This window comes from Amphiprion ocellaris, chromosome 4 (genome assembly GCF_022539595.1).
Source record: "Amphiprion ocellaris isolate individual 3 ecotype Okinawa chromosome 4, ASM2253959v1, whole genome shotgun sequence".
Classification (NCBI taxonomy): domain Eukaryota; kingdom Metazoa; phylum Chordata; class Actinopteri; family Pomacentridae; genus Amphiprion; species Amphiprion ocellaris.
The window spans coordinates 39,330,777-39,351,766 of record NC_072769.1 but is presented as its reverse complement, the minus strand read 5'-3'; the positions used below and the strand labels follow the sequence as shown (position 1 = coordinate 39,351,766).

The 20,990-nt window shown below is 39.4% G+C and overlaps 1 protein-coding gene across 1 annotated transcript; it reads left to right on the top strand.

Moving 5' to 3' along the window:
* Positions 1 to 1,002: 1,002 nt before the first annotated feature.
* On the top strand, positions 1,003 to 19,912 carry rac2 (Rac family small GTPase 2). The gene is made up of 7 exons (XM_023283934.3): positions 1,003 to 1,144; positions 9,589 to 9,660; positions 11,839 to 11,956; positions 12,777 to 12,839; positions 16,786 to 16,945; positions 18,542 to 18,675; positions 19,367 to 19,912. The coding sequence occupies exons 1-6, from the start codon at positions 1,110 to 1,112 to the stop codon at positions 18,670 to 18,672; spliced, it is 579 nt and encodes a 192-aa protein (XP_023139702.1). The 5' UTR covers positions 1,003 to 1,109; the 3' UTR covers positions 18,673 to 18,675; positions 19,367 to 19,912.
* The last annotated feature ends 1,078 nt before the right edge of the window (positions 19,913 to 20,990 follow it).

The window sequence follows — 20,990 nt, the reverse complement described above, 5'->3', positions numbered from 1 at the left end:
CTCTGCAATTTCCGATAAAAATACATGCGTTGGTGCACCTTCCTACAAACAGCATCAACATGAAAGTCAAAAGACAGCTTATCATCAATATTAATGCCAAGATATTTATAAGTCTGGACTGGCTCGACGGCTTGATCCTCGATGACAAGAGCAGGGGGGACTGACTGATGTTTCCTAAAGTCTATAAACATCTCTTTAGTCTTAGACACATTGATGTGCATAAGGGATGTGGAACACCAATCAGTGAATTCCTTCAATACAGGGCCATGGTCAGGGTGGTCACTACTCAGCAAGGACACAATCACTGAGTCATCCGCAAATTTCAAAATGTGACGCCCCACATGTTGGCTCCGGCACTCGTTCGTGTATGAAACAAACAGTAAAGGAGAAAGGATGCAGCCCTGAGGTTAGGGTGAGGTCTCCTGGAAATTAAGATGAGTTTGAGTGATGCAACAGAAGCATGTGTGTGTGTGTGTGTGTGTGTGTGTGTGCGTGCGTGCGTGCGTGCGTGCGTGCGTGCGTGCGTGCGTGCGTGCGTGCGTGCGTGCGTGCGTGCGTGCGTGCGTGCGTGCGTGCGTGCGTGCGTGCGTGTGTGTGTATTACTGTGGTTTAATAAGTTTTTAAATCAAAGCATTAAATTGAAGCTACATTCCAAACAGGTATGTGTGCTTGTGTGGTTCTGCGTCCGTATACGCATGCACGATTGCAAATGTGCACTCAAACAAATGAGGAAGTTTTAAATAAAGCTGTTGCACCAACATCTTCCCCTCCATGACCATTTCACAGTTTACTGCAACAGTTCCGTTTTTCAAAATCAATCACATTCATACAGTTTTGATCATTAGGTTTTTTTTGGGGGGGGGTGTTGTAATTTGCACCCACTTTGCTTAAGTTCTATCATTTGGAAGAGAAAAAAAAGCCCCAAACAAAAAACAGGAAGAAGAGATGAGTGCAAAAAAAGAAGGGAGAGAGACTGAGAGAGAAAAAGACACAGCGGAGGGAGGGAGGTGTGCAATAGTTTCCTGTAGTTGCATGCTCATCTCTTAACCTTCCTCTCTGAGTCTGTTTCTGTCAGAGCGAAGAGAACAGGCGAAGCTGAGCGGAACAGGATGCAGGCGATCAAATGTGTGGTCGTGGGAGATGGGTAGGCCATTCTTTTACTTTACATGTCAGAACTGAAGCTGCCTATCAGCACTGAATCATGGAGTGTTGGCTCAGCTGGTGCATGATGGTGATGTCTGGCCTAAGGCTCTGAATTTAAGGTGTTTTGATAGAAGTTTCAAAGTATTTGCATCTTAACCAGTAACAGTTTCTTCGACTTCCGCAGTGATATGGCTCTGTGGTGTGGTGTTGCCTGAAAAAGCTAAAGGCTGCTGTATTTCTTCACGCTTTTTTACAGTAGAGGCTGTCCTGTGTTACATGTAAATCCTTAGGCGTGTGTTTGACAGTGAGGGTGCTGGATGAGCGGTACAGGCCACAACATGTAGGAAAATGCTTTAATGCTGCAAACCCAGAGCACAGGCTCCCCTCCGTAGATGGAAACCCAAAAAAATGGCAAAGAGTTGTTCATTAAACAAAGAAAATGGAAAAGGGACAAGAAAAGGAAAAAAAGAAACACTAAAACGCTATTTATTTAAACTTTGACCTTAATGCACTTCATAGCATTTAGAAACCTGGTAGTTTTTTTTGTTGTAAAGGCTGAAATGTGTTAATTCAAGAAGTTAGAATAATGTGTCAGCTAAACCAACTTCTACATATTCTTTATCCTTAAAGGTGGGGCAAAAGAGAACACTGCCATCATGAAGGAAATTGTAAAGCGGAAGCACTGTAGTTGTTTCCCCAAGTGATCAGTAAACAGTTAGCAGGTAGCACACAGGTCCTGTAACTGTATTTTCTTGTGTGTTGAACTTTCTGGTGTGCGATTTTAAATTGTAGAGTGAAAAGGGAGAGGTGTGTAAAGATGTCACTCTCTCCGAGCACTTTTAGGATGATTTTTGTTAACTTTAGTGCACGAAATTTAAAATCAAACTGTGTCGGTGAAAGAAAGAAATGTTGATTTTTACTGCTGGTTTCAGCTGTAATAGGTAGACAAGCGTGCTAAGAAAAAGCAAGCTAGTGGTTAGTGGGAGTTCTGCCAATCTGGAGCAATAGAGGGACACTAAGTTAATTGAAAGAGGAGGTTGGTGTGGATGGTTGGGTCAACAAAACATAGCCCTATAACATGGGAAACCATTGTTTGTTTTCTGTTAACCAGGACCCAACATTTATTGCTGTCTTTATTTATTCATTATTTGTTTATTCTTCAGACTGCAGTCGTTCCCAAACTTTAACTTTTTGTAAGCATGTTGGCAAAATGCACCTTTATGAATTGTACACCAAAGCATGCCCCCATAGAATAGAATAAGGCTTAGGAGTGCTCTGCATCATGGTTTTCACTGTAGTTGTCTTTGCTCTGTTCATACAGTTCACAAACTGTAACAAACTCTGACATTCTTTTAAAAAATTATAGTGCTTAAGGTGATTATGTCAAACCTGTGTATGGTATTTTTTATTACAGCTGTCCCATTTTGTAAAAAAACAAACAAACATACAATTAATTGACTGGAAGGAGTATTGTGAGGAATGTAAAGAAAAGAATTTGAGAAGAATTTAGAGCTCGGCCCAGTTTTACACCTGTGATCACCTGACCAATCGTAGACTGCCAACACAACAAAACACTATATTAAAACTTTATCACTGAAATGTCTGAGATATGCTTTATAGACAGTACAAACGGCATCTTGGGAAGACATATATTGGTCTTAGAACAGCCAAGAAGCTGTCAGTTGATGGTGCAAGTGGTGGTATGAGTAATTTCTGCAGGGACTTTTCATTTTTGGATCACCTCCACTAGGACCGATCATGCCATTGTGCAAAAACATGTGCATCCGTTCTGCAAGTAGCAGCAGCTTCTCCTGTTTAGTTTCAGAGAAGGTGAACTTCAAGCAGGTGGATGCTCTGTACACCTTTCCAAATAAAAAAGAAAAAAAAGAAGAGCAGCTGCAGTGTTTGTATGATTTGTGAACACGTGTTTATTTGTCCAGTTGTGACTCAGCCAGAGGTAAAAGAAATGCACATACCAGGCTTGGCTGAACAGACAGAGAAGAGGAAGTTGGTCCTCAGTTGTAGGGAAGTTGGCAGTGCAAATCTCTATGTACATACTGAACCAGCTGGCCATCTTCATTTACAGTTTTAGTTTACAACATCCCCCTCTGGCTAGACATTAACCCACAGAGATTTATTTTAAATTCTAGCCGAAGTACAGAAGTTATTTAATATGTTGCACTGGATTTGGAGTGAATTTGAAGTGTGTCTCAAGAGCACAATTCAGTGAACAACAAGCTCCAAATTTCACAACGAAATTAAATAATTTCAGTAGAATTGTGATGAATAGCAGAAATCTGTCGAAGAAATTCACAGAGTTCAATTCTGGTGAGATTTAACATTCATATTTGCACCACTGACCAAGAGAAAGCTGCAAGTCACGATCTTTGAGGTAATTAGACAATCCGAAATGGATGACGCCACTGCAGCTGTTGTTGCAATGGCAGCTGTGTTGCCCCACAGATATTAACTTCACTTCCACAGAATAAGGAGACACTTGTCAAATGAAGTTTCTTCCTAAATGCTCTCTTTGAGGGACTTTACCTTCCGTTCTGTATTGAATGAAATGGTGACTCCAAACTGTGTGATCCATTGCACATGCACATTTGTGTATTATTACAGCGACTAGAACATTCTATTGGCATTAAAGGGACAGCACTGGACTGGTTTAAATCCTACTTATCAGACAGGTTCCAGTTTGTGCATGTCAACAATGACTCTTCTGAGCATACTAGGGTTAATCATGGAGTTCCTCAGGGTTCTGTCTTAGGACCAATACTGTTCACATTATACATGCTTCCCTTAGGCAACATTATTAGGAAGCACTGTATTAATTTCCATTGTTATGCTGACGACACTCAATTGTATTTATCTATGAAGCCAAATGAAACTAATCAGCTAGCTAGACTGCAAGATTGTCTTAAGGACATAAAGACCTGGATGACCTATAATTTCTTACTACTAAATTCAGACAAGACTGAAGTCATTGTATTTGGCCCCAAACATCTTAGAGAATTGCTTTCAAAGCATATAGTTACTCTGGATGGCATTACATTGGCCTCCAGTACTACTGTGAGGAACCTCAGTGTTATCTTTGACCAGGACATGTCCTTTAACTCGCACATAAAACAAATCTGTAGGACTTCCTTTTTCCACCTGAGAAATATTGTGAAAATCAGGAACATCCTGTCTCAGAGTGATGCAGAAAAACTAGTCCATGCATTTGTTACTTCTAGGCTTGACTACTGTAATTCCTTATTATCAGGTTGTCCCAATAGCTCTCTGAAACATCTACAGCTGATCCAAAACGCTGCAGCCAGAGTACTGACGGGAGTTAGCAAGAGAGATCATATTTCTCCTATATTGGTTTCTCTTCATTGGCTCCCTGTTAAATCTAGAATAGAATTCAAAATCCTTCTTCTGACATATAAAGCTCTTAACAACCAATCTCCATCATATCTTAAAGATCTGATAGTACCATATTACCCTAGCAGAACTCTTCGCTCTCAGACTGCAGGCTTACTTGTTGTTCCTAGAATCTCTAAAAGTAGAATGGGAGGCAGAGCCTTCAGTTATCAGGCACCTCTCCTGTGGAACCAGCTCCCAGTTTGGGTTCGGGAGGCGGACACCCTCTCTACTTTTAAGACCAGGCTTAAAACCTTCCTTTTCGACAAAGCTTATAGTTAGGGCTGACTGGGTGACCCTGACGGGGTGAGCTGGTGTTTTCATTTGCACAACTGACTTCCCCTCTTGACGTCCCTTTAGTTTGCCCCTAGTTATGCTGCTATAGGCCTAGGCTGCTGGGGAACCTCTCTGGATGCACTGAGCCCTTCTCTAACTACCTATGTATTTACTATATATACCATTATTGCATTACATTCACTCTGTTTCTTTCTGTGTCCTTTCTCCGAGTGTCCCTGGTCCCAGAGCTGGATGCTGGATGCTTCAGATGTGTGGCTGTGTTTTATGGTCCTTGTGTCCCACCCCCCCACCTCTCTATCTCTACCCCTCTATCTGTATCCCTCTATCTCTATCTCTACCCCTCTATCTCTACCTCTCTACTTCTTCTGTCCCTCTCAACCCGCCCGGCCAGCAGGCAGATGGGTCCCCCCACATTAGAGCCGGGTTCTGCTCGAGGTTTTTTTCCCTGTTAAAAGGGTGTTTTCCTTGCCACTGTCGCCTTTTGGCTTGCTCTGGGGGTCAGGCATATGGGTTCTGTAAAGCGTCTCGAGACAATTTGACTGTAATTGGCGCTATATAAATAAAATTGAATTGAATTGAATTGAATTGTTTCCCCCACTGGCAGCATCTACAGGTTCCTTCCTCAGCCCAGAGACTTTATTTGCGATGGCAACACAACGATGAAACAAATTTTTTTAGGTGCTGTTTAAATGATGTTGTTTGCAGTTGGAGGTGCTGTGGTCAGGGAAAAATACTCTTTGGGATTTTGAGTTGTGATACCATGTCCACCTTTCTTGATCACAGACTGTATATAAAAGATAAACATAGATATCGTGACAGCACCTGTTTCTTTGTGGATTGCTGTTTTGGAGCCTCAGGTTTGGCATTGTCCCTATCTTGGTCTTCTGAAATGTGACACACAGTTCTAACTGAGAACTACAGAGCACTGTTTAGTTTTTATACAGTAGCTGTATCTGAAAGCGGACTGATCCTAAAGCATACCCTACTTCATTACCTATTTCACTCTAAATAAGAGCATGATTTACAAAATGAATAACGCTGTAATGAAGATTTAAAACTAGCAACTGGGACCATAAACTCATTTGGAAAATGTTTACTGGGGTAGCAAATCAAGGAAGTAGAATCATTTTCTCTATAGAATGAGACGTCTTTTTGCCACCAGAATAGTCGCCCCCTGCTGGCCATGAGAAGGAATGCATGTTTAAAGCATTTCTGCATTCCATCTTTTATATACAGTCTGTGCTCTTCCATGGGTCATTGCATGGCTTGCTTCAATAAACAGTGTGTGAGCTCAGAAAAAGTTGCAGTTGAAAATTTAATACCGGTACTTAAAACACAAAAAAATTTTTTTAAAAAAGTCACCAAGATTTCCCTCTTGACATGTGACTTTTATTCTTCTCAACTTTACTTTTTCTCCTGATATCCTGATAGCAGTGATGAAAAGTAACTAAATACAGTTACTCAAGTACATTACATTAGTTAAATCTTTACCTGCTTGCATTTTATGATATTCTTGCTGCTGTACTTTCTGCTTTGCTCTTCATCTGACAGTTTCTAGTTATGTTTAAGATGACGATCTTGCAGTGGATAATTTAACAAGCTTTTATAATATACCACATAGTTAAAGTACAAATCAGTGATTTTGGGATTTTTACAAAAAACTATGCAGTCAGGCTCACATGTCTTCCACTAAATAGTGCTTTTTTCCCTCTAAACTTCTCACATGATTTCAGTTAATGTTTAAATACTAAAACTGAAAATAGATTTGTACAGCAGAAGTCATTTTTTTCTTCTTTCCTGTGTGAAAAATAAAGTAGGTCACTCAAGCTTCACTTCTGACAGCTACATCAAGTATCACCAGCTGCTTATGATATGCTTCATCATGTCATATCAGTCAGAGAAATCAAATCTCATTTTAGCTTATTTACACTTTTATTTAATTTAAGTAGCACTTCAGATGCAGGTCTTTCAATCTATTGGTGCTCTAAGTTAAGTAAAGCGTCTGAATATTTCTTCCACCACTGATGAAATGACAGAAACTATGTTGTTGTAATAGATATGAGGTTCCAACTAACAGATTAAACAAGTAGAAATGCTTAAAAAGACAGTGGAGGCAAAGAAAGGTGAAGGATAGATTGTGTGAAAGAGAATAAAAGTGAGGAGCCGAAAGAGAGAAACAAAGACAAAGCAAGTATGAATTTCTTTGAAGAGTTTGCCAAGCTAAAACCGGATAATGTAGGATGTGTCAGCAGGGGACACAAAAGTTGATGGAAAAGCAGATTAGGAACAAACAGGCCGAGAGACATCTGAGGCCTGAAGTCTTTTTTGGTCTTGATAGCTCAGTTTGGCTGGTTCCTGTTTTCAGCTCTAACTGATGCTTCTGAAACAGATCAGTTCCTTTTTGACTCACGCACACAACTACAAAACACACACACACACACTTGTGCTTCTATACTTCTGAGAGCCTCCACTTGCACATTACAATCCTTTACTCACAGTCCTAACCTTAACCACCATTACAGGCCTTCCCCTAACCTTTGTGTTTACCTGAACTATATTGTTGCAGTGAAACCAAATCTTTAACCTCCAACGGCCTTTTATAGACTTAACAAGTGGAGAAAAACACATCCAAGTCAGTGTTTTAAACTCAAACTGGTCCTCACAAAGATACGAATACTCTCTCACATGCTTTGTTAGCTGGTATCTATGTTGCTCACACCACACTTGAGTCATCTGGTTCATAGGCTGGCCTTCTTACAAAAGCTAACTTATGTGATGACAGCTATCTGTTAGTGGTTCCTTGTGTTTTTGGGTTTCTATTTAATCAGAAAATATTTAGATTTTCTAATCATTTCGACAGTTTCGACAGATGGAAAGTTGGCCCACTTCAGAAAAATTAGTTTAGGCTGCATTTTAAAGTACCAGTCCGCCCACACTTCAGAAGGATGATTTGTCATTCATCTGCTAATTAGCTTGGCAGGTTGCATTTACTCAGATCAAAGTATCCTTTACTAATTAAAGTCGAAGCTTCTGTCGTGCTGAGGAAAATTTCCCGTTTTTGTGCTGCCTGAAAGTCTGAAAACCATCTACCCTTACAAAGCAGATCCTCAAATCCTAAATCAAGAGGCACTCATGAGCTTTTATTATTTTAGTTCCTACATCTATTCAATGTGAAGGATTTGATGGTGGTATTATTTCAGCGAGTGCAAATGCTTTTAACACGGCTCTCAGACACACTGGTGGATGTCGAGTGACTTTGGACATTTCTATTTGTATTTTATATTTGAATTTGTAAGAAAATAGCCAGATTAATTCACAGACATTGTAGTAATTATTAGAAGCTTAAATCTATCAAAAGTACTGAAAACTGCCCAGTTTTTGGTAGCAAGTGGAGTTTTCAATTACACACCACAAACAAAATTCCATTACCCTCCATTGCTCGGCATGTGGTAGACGTTCTCCTCATTATGATTGTGAAGCTTTGCAAATCAAACAGAAAACATCTCTATGGTGAATACAAAGGGTTACTGGGATTTTTTTTTGTGTGCGCGTGTTTGTGATCTGGTTGATCTGACACCCAAAGAAAAGCAGGGGGAAGTTTCATCTCATCTCTATCAGCTGCCAGGTGCAGAAACATGCACCCAGTTGACATCCACATATTATCTTGTATTCTGGTTTGATCTGATTTAATGCACAATGACATCAGTTGTTACCTTCAGATTGGAAAGTGAGAATATGCAGAATCGAGAATACACAGAAAAAAAGGTCAGGTAATGTGCTATGGTTTCTAGTCATAGGGTGACTGAGTAAAAGGGCTACGGGACCTTTAAAGGTCAGCAGTGGTGAAGTAATGATTATTGATTGTGGGTGATGCAGTGATTAATTCCCTGCACTTTGGGCAGAATATGGATTTTCTTGGCCCTGCCTGATTGCAGTCTTTAAGTAAGTAACACTGCGAAACAAAGACAGAGTCAAACAGCCTGAAGATTAGATTATTACTTTATAGCAGGGAGTCTAAATGTAACCCTTACAGAAAAACCACAGCTACAACACTCTACAGAACCTCTGTTTGATGAAGTTGCAATAAGACCAAAGCAACTCCTCATAGATCAGTCAGATTTATCCAGAATGCTATCCGCTCGGTGTATCAGTGCTGAGTTCTGGTGATGTGTTGTTGTTGAAACACTCTCAGCAAATCTGGAACAAAATAAGAACCGGGCTAGTTGATACTTGTTGGATCGTGCAGGACTGCATGCAGCCAAGTAGTTTCATCACAAGATGCTCACTCTGCTCCTATAGTTAGTCTGTATTTATTCCAATTCATTAGAAAAAGTGATAATAAAAGCAATACCGTTAGTAGTAATTTGGCTCTTTATCGCACACTAAGTAAGACTTTCAATTAGCATGTGCTCCCACTAGAAAGACACAAAAAATATTTTAAAAAGGACAAAATATACACAACAAATTATTACACAGCTGTGATATCTGTCATGTTGCACCATTCCCTGTCAGCGCATGATAGAAAACTATATTAATATCCTGTCTGGTCTAATCTTAACACTGCACTATATGCTGTTTTGTAGTAGCTCCGTGCTGCATATTATGGAATGAACGTAACTCTAGCTTGCTATAAAGCCCCACCCACCTTTAATCTTTCTCTCACTTCAAAATTTATTGCCTGAAACACTGTTATTGTCTTTTTCCTAATGCCTCTCTGTATGTGTTTTTACTTGTGTGATTTAGGGCTGTAGGTAAAACATGTCTCCTCATCAGCTACACAACCAATGCCTTCCCCGGGGAGTACATTCCTACTGTGTGAGTATGACACACACACACACCTACACACACCTACACACACCTACACACACCTACACACACACACACACACACACACACACACACGTTCTCTCTCTTTGTCTCTGTCCATGTATGTGAGCCTACATAAAAGAAAACATACATCCACATGTATTTATGACCGCTCATGAATGTAATAGGACACACGGACAAATGTTAGAGTCTAGAAGTCTTTATCACGGTTACACAGCTACACAAACACACGCTGCAGTGCTTCTGTAGCCGTCTGATGGTGTTCAGGCAGGTTTGGGCTGGCAGCAGCCTACAGGTTAGGAAAACACATTTCTTTTTAAAAGCCAGCCTGGTCTCCTTACTGTGCATGGACAGGACTATCTTTCTTGTCTTGAGTTGACTGTGTATTTTAGAAATTTCCTGTCACTACCATACATCCGTACCATATATTTGTGGAAAAATTCAATAAAAATATCTTTGAGGAAAAAAAAAAAAGCCAGCCTGCTCGGAACTCAGCTGGTTGCAGCAAATAGTGCACTAGAAAAGGAAAGTAAGTGTTTGTTTTCCTTGAACAAATAACGCTGTTTTGCCCCCTTATCCATGACACCAGTGGAAGTAACTACATTTGCTCCAGTACTGCACCTAAGTATAGGTTTCAAATACATGACTGCTTTATTTCCACTCTGCTACTTTTCAGAAGGAGATGTTTTACTTCACTACATTAATTAGACAGTTTTAGTTTGGTATTTTGATTTTCACAAACAAACGTATAAAGTGCTTATATTTTGTAATGCTTTCTTTAAAATTTAACTATCCAACAGTATATACAAGTCAATTAGCTGATTGGAACTATTCTGCAAATTATTGAAATTCTTTTTTTGTGCAATGGTGTCTCTCATTCCAACTTCTCAAATGTGACAGTTTGTTACCTTCCCTTTTTATATTTTTATTTATTGGAAATATTTTTGACATTTGGACCACTAATTAAAAAAAAACAAAAACCAGCTGGGTTGGCTTTGGATTATATTTCGTAGTAATTTTCAGGTGCTACAAATGAAACAACAAGACAGTTATTCAAGAAAATAACCAGCAGATTGATCCGTCATGGAAACAATCAAAAGTTGCAAACCTGTACGAAACATTTAAAAAAAAAAAAAAAAAAAAACACCTCCAACTATCTCCAACAGTAAAATGTAACCTACATATTAAAGCATATTCACTTTGTTTGCTTTTGTATTTTGAAGTTACAGTACTGTGCTTTCTAAACTTTCAATGCAGAATTTTTAGTAAAAAGATCTGCATATTTTCTGGCCAGCAGTAGATGTAATACTGTAATGAAAACAGAATAATAGCTTTAAAAATGAAGCTACCAGGTGCTTTTCATGGGTAAGTAAAGACAAAACAAACCAAAAAAACATTTTAACTGAGTAAGTCATAATATCTATCTCTTTGCATTTGTTAAAGCCTGTAATATTTCCACTTTGAACGGTGGAATGTGTGACATTTAAATATGAGCCAGTGCACGACAGGCAAGCTGAGTGTTGCTAAAATAGAGCTGAATGTATAGATCACAGTTGCACAAGGGAAAGTTTGATGTTTGTAAATATCGTATTTAAATCTTTAGCTATTTTTTCTGCATATTTTTGTATTTATAAACTGGCCTGCTTTAAAATTTCTCAAAAAATTTATAAAATTACATGGAATTTAATTCACTTACATGAACCCATTGCTCTTATGGTAAAAGCAGCGTGTGGTGGGTCAAGACAAAAGAATAAAACACACAAGCTAAGGAATGGAGCTGCAGTGTGTCCATGTGTCCACACAGGGGCGCTGCTGCTTAAGCATTGCCATCTCTGAATACACATTACCTCTATGTTATATGGCAAACAAAGACAGCCAGTCAGTTCAGGTTATTTATTGAATTAAGCTCTGTAATTGTTTTTTGGAAAGTGCTATGAACAACATCGTATTTACTGATCCTCCCAAAGTTATTTCTCTACATCCTGATCAACTACACTTCTCATTTTTTCTCTTCATGCTCTCAGATGACTCATATTAGGATCCTACCTCGGTGTGATGGCATGTCTGTGGCACCTATAAATCAACTGATTGATTGTTGAAAAAATCAGTTAAATTGAAGACAGAGTCAGCAACTGATTGATCACTGACCTTCTCTGCTCCCCACAGGTTTGACAACTACTCAGCTAATGTGATGGTGGACAGCAAGCCAGTCAACCTGGGCCTCTGGGATACAGCTGGACAGGAAGATTATGACAGGCTCCGCCCACTGTCCTACCCACAGACGGTGTGCAATCACACACACACACACACACACACACACACACACAGGCGAACATAAATCATTAGAACAGACAAAATCTATATGGTCCCCAGCTGTGCAACTAGCAGAGTTTAATTTACAACTGTCAAACCAACATTCAATACTGCACTCGAGGGCAAATTACTGCAACACTGAAGATTACGAAATGCTGACGGTGACATTCGGTGTCATAAGTTCTTCTGTAAGATAAAAGGGCCAAGAAGTTTTTAGTTTGATGTTTACTCTAAAACTGGAATTGAATGTAATGCATTATTGTCATGGTAGCAAATCTTCTCTACTTATTTCTGATCCCAAAACGCATATGAAAATGTCCAGTTGCTACAATACCGTTCAAAAGTTTGGGGTCGCCCAGACAATTTCATATTTTCCATGAAAACTCCCACTTTTATCCATGTGCGAACATAACTGTACAAGGGTTTTCTAATCATCAGTGAGCCTTTCAACACCATTAGCTAACACAATGTAGCATTAGAACACAGGAGTGATGGTTGCTGGAAATGTTCCTCTGTACCTCTATGGAGATATTCCATTAAATAGTCATTTACCACATTAACAATGTCTAAACTGTATTTCTGATTAATTTAATGTTATCTTCATTGAAAAAAATGCTTTTCTTTTAAAAATGAGGACATTTTTAAGTGATCCCAAACATTTGAACACTAGTGTAGTTTTACAATAACTGGCACCAGAATATTTTACATCTGATTCCAATGTGAACCCCTATCCAAGTAGTAGCACCTGTCATCTAATCTGCTCTCTCTTGTCTCATTATCTGTCCTTCTAGGATGTTTTCCTGATCTGTTTCTCACTGGTGAGTCCAGCGTCCTATGAGAACGTCAGAGCTAAGGTGAGTCTCATCTCTGTGACCTGCTTCCATAGCTTTTTTTAAAAAATGTCACCTAAATAAAAAAAACACTTGTCATCCAAGTAACTAAATCAAGTATTTCTAATATAATGACAAAAGGTGTGTTATTGTATTTTAATAGAAACAAACAATTTGGCAAATGTGGTCGACGTGGCATTGCTGTCACGTCGACCACACTTGATGTGCATATGTATGCAGGGAAACAGAGAAAGAAAAAAATAACCAGGAACAGGAGGTGTGGTGGTTTGAATTGTGTTTTGTTGTATTGTTGAGTCCATGTGCATGCATGAGATTGATTATGTGTCTTCAGTGATCTTCCTCAACACCGTCTACTTTAGTCTGACTGGTGGAGAATGAGGGGTAGGAAACACGTGTCACCATCACTTTAGGTTGAGCAAACTGTGTGGATTTTCTTTTTCTATTTTCGTCATGCTTCTGGACTGGCGACAGCCATAACTGAAGGCATGATGTTTGTGGGTTGTCCATCTGTCTATTTGTCAGTCCATCTCATTCTTATGAGTGTGATCTATCTCCACCCACCATTGTGACCTTTACAAACTGGTGGGTTGGTCCTCCCTTTACACCAGGCCACTCCAGCACTGGTTTCTACTCATGTACCAGACCCTATCAGAGAAGACACCTCAGTACCTCTCCATCCTCCTACATCCCTCCCGTAACAACGACCACCTGAGGTCCAGTGATCTCATAACACTCTCTGTCCCCAAGGTTCTCACTGTCTTTGGCCAGAATTCCTTTCGCTTTGCTGCAGCGATCGATTGGAATTCCCTCCAAAAATCTCTGAAACTGTCATCACTTCCATCACCTTACATCTTTAAACAGAAGCTGCAGCAGACCCTAGCTGACCTCTGCACATGCTGACTGCTTCACTGAATAATAACATTAACTTGGGGTATTTCTTCCTGCTGGGGCCTCTTTCCAGGTCATCATTGTAAATGAGAAATTGTTCTCAACTGATCTTACCTGTCTAGACTGGATTTCTGGTTAGTTTAATGTTATCTTCCATGAAAAAATGATTTTCTTTCAAAAATGAGGACGTTTCTTAGTCACCCCAAACTTTTGAATAGTAGTGTAAATGTTCAAAAGTGGAGAAAATTACACAAAAAAGGATATCCACCAAGTGAAAAAAATGCATATGAATAGCATATGCTTGAATGCAACATTCACATCAATCTTCTACTTAATTTATGACAGTAGTAATGGTGTGGTCAGTTCAGTGTAAGAAAATTGCAACAATTATGATTATCGTTGTTTTTTTTAGATCCCAAACTGAAATCCTCAAATTAGTTTTTTTTTGTTGTTGTTGTTTTTTTGCCTAATCAGTAGGTCAAAATCCAAAGTGAAGGAGAAAAGCAGCAAATCCTCACATTAGACAAGTTGGAGCAAGAGGTTGTTTGGCATTTTTTCTTACTAAATTTCCTAAATGATGGATCACATAGGTGCCAAGAATTTTCAGTCCATTTATTTAGCGTTTAATTAAATTATCTTTAATTTTATTTAATCAAAATTCTAATTAGGAGCCATCCAGACATCCATCTATTTCTTATTCCTGCTTATTTCTGTTTATGGTCATTTGCGTTCAATTATTCTGTCCTTCAGTCTCAATATGTTACAAAGAATCAGATTTGATTGTGAGATATAACCTTTCATGTACAGCGCTCTCATTTTAAATGCTCTTTTGGTTTTTGTGCTTTCATGCATTCATATATTCCAGTATTATGACGCAAGCAGTGCAATAACAAAAGCAGGCCCTCTTCATTTTAGTACCATTTACTTCTGTTTTGTTCTCATGAGTCTCTATAGTAACAAGAGACAGAAGTAGCACTACACAGATGGCCCCTGCTGGATTTGTGGATATGGAAGGAAATTAAAAAAGGAAAATAGCAAGAACAACTGCAGGCACAAGCAGGCTGAATGTTTAATTAGCACTGTTTGCACTAATGTGCACAATCAATTAAAGACCCTTTCTGGTGAAAATCACATTTCTTACATTGTTAATGTTTTTTTTTTTTTTTTTTTAATTGCTGGAAGAAATATCATGAGCAAATTGTATTGCTTACTCAAGATCCACACATCACCAATTAAATAGTATTCACTCTTTGTTGGAGAGAAACCAGATAGAAGTGTAGAAAGATTAGTGTAGGTGTTAAAAGCATGTTGTGAACTTAAAAAGCAAACTTCATGATGTCACTGTGACACAAAAAGACAATAAATCCAAAGTTGGCTTTTTATCCATACCTTCCTCAATAGTTACATTACAACAACAGAACTCTATGACTATTGTAGCTTCTCGGTGGCTAATTGTGGAAAACTGAAAATGGGGTTTAATGTTAATATACTTGTAGTGTTTTGGTCAACTGAGACACTCAAGTAACTTCAGACAAATCCAAGTCAAGTCTTTGGTTGATGGAGACAAGTGTGGAAAAAATCAGAGGGTTTTTTTTTTTTTTGCAAGTCTTAATAATAAGTCCAAATATGAGTCAAGCCCTACTTCTATATAGTGTTTTACCTCTTCTTCATGTTGTATGATGCTTGGAGACACTTCAACAACAACATAAACCGCTAATGCCACAGCTGAGCAATTCCACCATGAAACTTCAGTGTACTGATGACAGTCTTGAAAACATGAATTTATACTTCCAGCGTCGGCTGTCAGCTTGCAGGATGGGCTCTCTGTGTCACTGTTCTGCTTCAGAATTAGTTTCAGGTTCAAACAAACTAGACTGAATTACTCCAATATTACAGCTTGCCTTGGTGTAGCAAAGAGTCGTCTTACAGTGTTTGAGCAGAATTGTAAGTGAGCTGGTGTGCTCGATCTGCAGCCAGCAGGATGAGTTAAGACAGAGGCAGATCTTCGTGAGTTTTAAAGGTTCAAAAAAGAACTTTAACCAACTAAAGGCAACTTAAAGTCAAATGTAAGGTGTTTCAGAGAAAAATTCAATGTCAAGTCAAGTCCCAAATTATTTGACACAAATCAAAGTAAATCTTTAAAAACTCAAGATAATTTCATGAGTCAAATCTCATTAAGTATCCAAGTCTAAAATGTACAATTCTTTTGTAACGTGGTGAACCTGCTTATGAGTTTCGGGAAATATTCCTGTGATAAATTTAAATTGACATGTCCACCACTCAACTGAACTACTGGCTGTGACCAAGATAATTTAATTCTAAATTATTTTCATTTAACTTCAGAGACAGAGAAAATTGGATAGAGGAAGAAGGAGAGTCAGTGGATCTACAACTTTAAACAGTAATTTAAATTTAAACCGTGCTCAGTAAGACATTCAAAAGAAGAGGCAGTCTGATTTATCAGGTAATACCCGTAATCCCCAAATGCCAACCAGCGGGCTTGTGACCAATCTTCCAAGCAGGTTGGATTTGCTGGTCTAAACCTACAAGACTCTAGAGGCTGTGGGCGCTAACTGAATTAATTCCTTTGCAGATATCATCTCTCATTTCCTCACTGAGGAAAATGGATGGATGGAGGATAAAAGAGGCAAAGGGCCGAGCGAGAGGCCACGAGGATGAAATGTAGGAAGGAAGGGGAGGTATGAAGGGGAGAGACAGAAAAGAGATCAGAGGCAAAGCAGGAAAGGTAGGAATCTAGTGAGCACCTGAGTGAGAGGCAGCCAGGACAGGTCTGGAAATGATTTTTTATAGATTATATGCAGACTGAGAGTGAAACTTGGATTACTTGATTGAAAATGCAAACTCCAGTGACAATCATACACTTCTCTCTCTTTCGGAGCTACAGCACATAGATTAAGAAACCTTTAATCCAGTGTCGTGTGCTTCCTGACTTCAAACCTCCTTATCACCTCCGTCGCGTTTCTAATTTCTAACACCTTCATTCTGTGTGTTTCTCTTTCTCTGTTCTCATTTTATATTCCTTTACTCTGTGTTCTGCCAGTGGTACCCGGAGGTTCGCCACCACTGCCCTTCCACACCCATCATCCTGGTGGGCACCAAGCTGGATCTGAGGGATGAGAAGGACACCATCGAGAAGCTGAAGGAAAAGAAGCTGGCACCCATCACCTATCCGCAGGGCCTGGCTCTGGCCAAGGAGATCGGTCAGTTGCACTGATAGTCTCCTCTCAGGTCTTGTTTGGAAGATTGTTGCCGCTCTGACCTGGGACAATGTGAAACAAAGCAGGGCTTAATTGCTCAGTCTTCTGGGTTGTAGACAAAAAATTAATGTTCTATGGAGAGATTCCCTTTAGACTAGATGTTGAAAACAAGCACATAGATTTTTAGTTAAGACATTGTCATAACACAAGGTCAATATTAAACTTATAACTGCACAGTGGCAATGCAAGTATATTTATTTACCTCTGGTCAAAAGTAGTTTTCAGGCTTAGAGATAAACACACATCTGCAATGCTCTGAACAACAACAACAACAAGCAGACTTTAAACTATTTAAAATGCATGTAGCCAAGGCTTAATTATCTGTAATTGCACTTGTTTCCCCCAAACTTCAAATTTTCTGCTACTGCTGGAGCAGCTGATAACACAGCCTAGCACAGTGTTGCTGATTTGCAGATATAATTCAGCCTAAATACATTTTTAGTGAATGGTGTGGGTTTTTTTTAGTCATCCAGCTTTCCTATTGTTGATTCCACAGTCGTTCCATCGCTGTATTACCACATGACAATTCTCCGTCCTTGGGAAAAAGGAGCATAATATAGAGCATCATAGATTAAGTTTGCGAGTCAGATACTAGTATAAGAAGAAAAGCACTCAGAGACTGCAGAACTCCACCAAAGCTGTTCATTCTCCCATATGGCATTGTCAGAAATGTCACATATTTTTGTAGAAATGCAGCATTTTTTATTAGTGTTAAGCAACATGAAATTTATATGCCTTTACTCATTGTGTTTGGGGCCATGCTTTTATTCTGAAGGATGTGTCCACCAATACACGGAATGGAAATATTCTGTGAGTGCCGGGAAATAACTACTTGTCATTTGGTGGTCTATGTTGATGAAGTCCCTAATAAAGATGCTGTGGTTTTACCTGTTCCATGAAGAAGCCTGAAATTCATTCCTAAAAAATTAGTTACTGATGATCAGAAATCACAGCAACATAAAATGTGGCTATTTAATATAGATTTACCCACAAACAAAACCTTGCTCTGAGCACAGGCGTGTGTTCTGCATGTGTACGTTATGTATGGATACCGCATCACGTGACCTAAATATGTAGCAGGCGGCGGAAATTGATGTGACTCAGAAACATCCCCACAATTTAATCAGTTGTTCCTTGGATGATTTCCGATGGATAAGTCCTGATAAGTCCTCAGCGGTGGATTTGTAGTAGGATTGCAATCATGTGATCATCAGCAGGCAGCTGACGTAACGTTCACTTGTTGTCATGTTTACAGTGACGCCGTGCTGACCGCTGTATCTCGCAATGGGAAATCTTTAACAAATCCGTGAATCCAGACTACAAGCCGCATCACTGCTAAAATCTAATGAGGTGGTCCTTGCGTCATTTGTGACCTTTGCTGAAAATTTCATCCAAGTCCGTTTTTGAGTAACGTTGCTAACAGACAGACAAACGTACACCGACTCATAACTCCACTGCATTCCTTGGGGGAGTAAAAATCCCAAATTGTGTACCTCAGTTCTGCTTCTTCTTAATATGTGTCCTTGTCTGTATGTACAGATGCAGTAAAGTACCTGGAGTGTTCTGCCTTGACTCAGCGCGGCCTGAAGACTGTGTTTGATGAGGCCATCCGGGCCGTCCTCTGCCCTCAGCCTGCCAAGGTCAAGAAGAAGCCCTGCTCCCTGCTGTAAATGGTAAGACTCCTGCAAACACAGTGGAAGAGTAGGAGGGATGAGGGGTAGTTTTCTTTCTGAAGGCATTCAGAAAAAAATACAGTTTCATATAGATGACAAATGGAATATAAGTGAGCCAACAGATAAAAGGCCAACATTCACATGAACTGACACCGTGCAAGACAAGACAGAGAGAATGTGAAACAGTTGGGATGAGTTGTGATAACACACAGAGAATAAAGACCAGCTCTTGTAGTGTCATTTTAATAATGTCACATTTGACTAATTAAAAAGAAAAATCCGATCACAGTACTTGGGTTATTATTTCCAAGCCTTCAGGGCAGATTTCCGGTTTGCCACGGGGAGGAGACTCATCATGCAGTGAGATGGAAAATGCAGCAATTATTTGACAGACAATGGTTCAAGCCATACTCTGCAGGAGACATATTACCAACTGAACAACACAAAGTCAAAAAGGGATGTTATTCGAGCTCCTGCCTATTAAAATTAGCATAGTAATTGCAGAGCTGATTGTGTCCCACTGGTATTAAATGTGCAGAGGTGCTGAGAGAAATTAGTCACTTTGCAGCTGTCGGAAAAAAATATAAATATAATAAAAAATATTCATAATAGTGAAACAAAAATTATTTTTCCTTGAATGTCCTGCATGCACTGCCTGTCTAACTTGTACTTCATGTTGTTGCTCTTGTAGATTCTTGAATGACCAGAGAAGAAAAGAGAAAGACCGCCCTAGGTTTAAAGAAGATTGGAAAGTTCTGTCTCCTATAGAAAACTAGTTTTAAAAAAATAACACACTCACTTTGGCAGTTAATTAAACAGAACTTTTGTGTACAGCATATTATGAAACTGATTTTTAAAAGTGCCCTGTAGGTGAGTTGTCTGCTAAATAAACTAGTTTATCAGAACAACTCCCCAGTGTGCACACCATGAGGTTAAGTGGAAGACCAGGAGCAGCATGTAAAAGTACCAAAAATCTCTGCAGACGCTGGTCTTTTGGGTTCAAAAATATGTAAAGGAGTCTTGCGAAATTTAAAATAATAAGAACATTACTATTACTATTTAGAGCAAACACAGTGTTTTAGTAAGATAAGTTTATGTTGTGATGTTTTTATAGAGTGATCAGGAATGATTCTTTTATCTGAGCAGACAGATGAACAATATTATGTTTCAATAAAATGTATTAACAAATGTATTATTTGTTGTGATATTAAAATAAAAGACATTTCATTAAGTAAAATATTTGCAGAAAAAAATCAATTCTACACAGCTGATATGATTATTATCACTTTGGTGGAGGATCAAATCTATGGTTATTCAGTTCCTGCGTAATGTTCTCGGTCTGATACAAGCAGCACCTGACATGTATCATCATCTACAGGACAGTGGCAGTGAAATGCAGGAACACAGTGTGGAAGCTGTGTTGAAGGTAATGCTGATGCATCTCATTGCATTTCCACCGTCTGGTATGAGTATCATCGATCTCACTTGGCTTTCCTGAAGGGCAAGACACAGGACAGTGATATCAATCTGACTTATCGGTGGAAAACTGATTAATAGCATATATAGGGTTATAATCCTCTCACCAGGTGGGAAACATTGCTCATTATTTGTTTAGTGTGTGTGTGTGTGTGTGTGTGTGTGTGTGTGTGTGTGTGTGTGTGTGTGTGTGTGTGTGTGTGTGTGTGTGTGTGTGTGTGTGTGTGTGTGTGTGTGTGTGTGTGTGTGTGTGTGTGTGTGTGTGTGTGTGTGTGTGTGTGTGTGTGTGCTTGTGTCAGAGAACAAATGATCCTGTATTCCTCAAAGCCAGGGTTATAACCCCAACTGCAGACACGGTGGCTCTCTTAGCTTATTGTGAACATAATGGATTGTAGAAATTAGCTTTGAGGCAACAGTAGGGGGCTACACGGTGCTTCGGTGGTTAGCGCTGTCGCCTTGCAGGCAGAAGATCCTGCTTCACGTCCCGACCTGGGGGACCATGGAGTTTGCATGTTCTCTCTGTGCATGTGTGGGTTTTCTCTGAGTACTCTGGTTTCCTCCCACAGTTCAAAAACATGCTGAGGTTAAATGGTGGTTCTAAATTGTCTGCGGGTGTGAATGTGAGAGTGCTTGTGTGTCTCTGTAGCCCTGCGATAGACTGGTGACCTTTCCAGGTGTTCCACCTTCACCCCAAGTCAGCTGGGATAGACTCCAGCCTCACTGTGACCCTAATGAGGATTATGCAGTATATAGATTATGGATGGATGGCAACAGTAGGTGTGTGGGTGTTTATCCTTTAAAAACCTGCAAAACAATTTCTCTGTATAAGACACTAAATG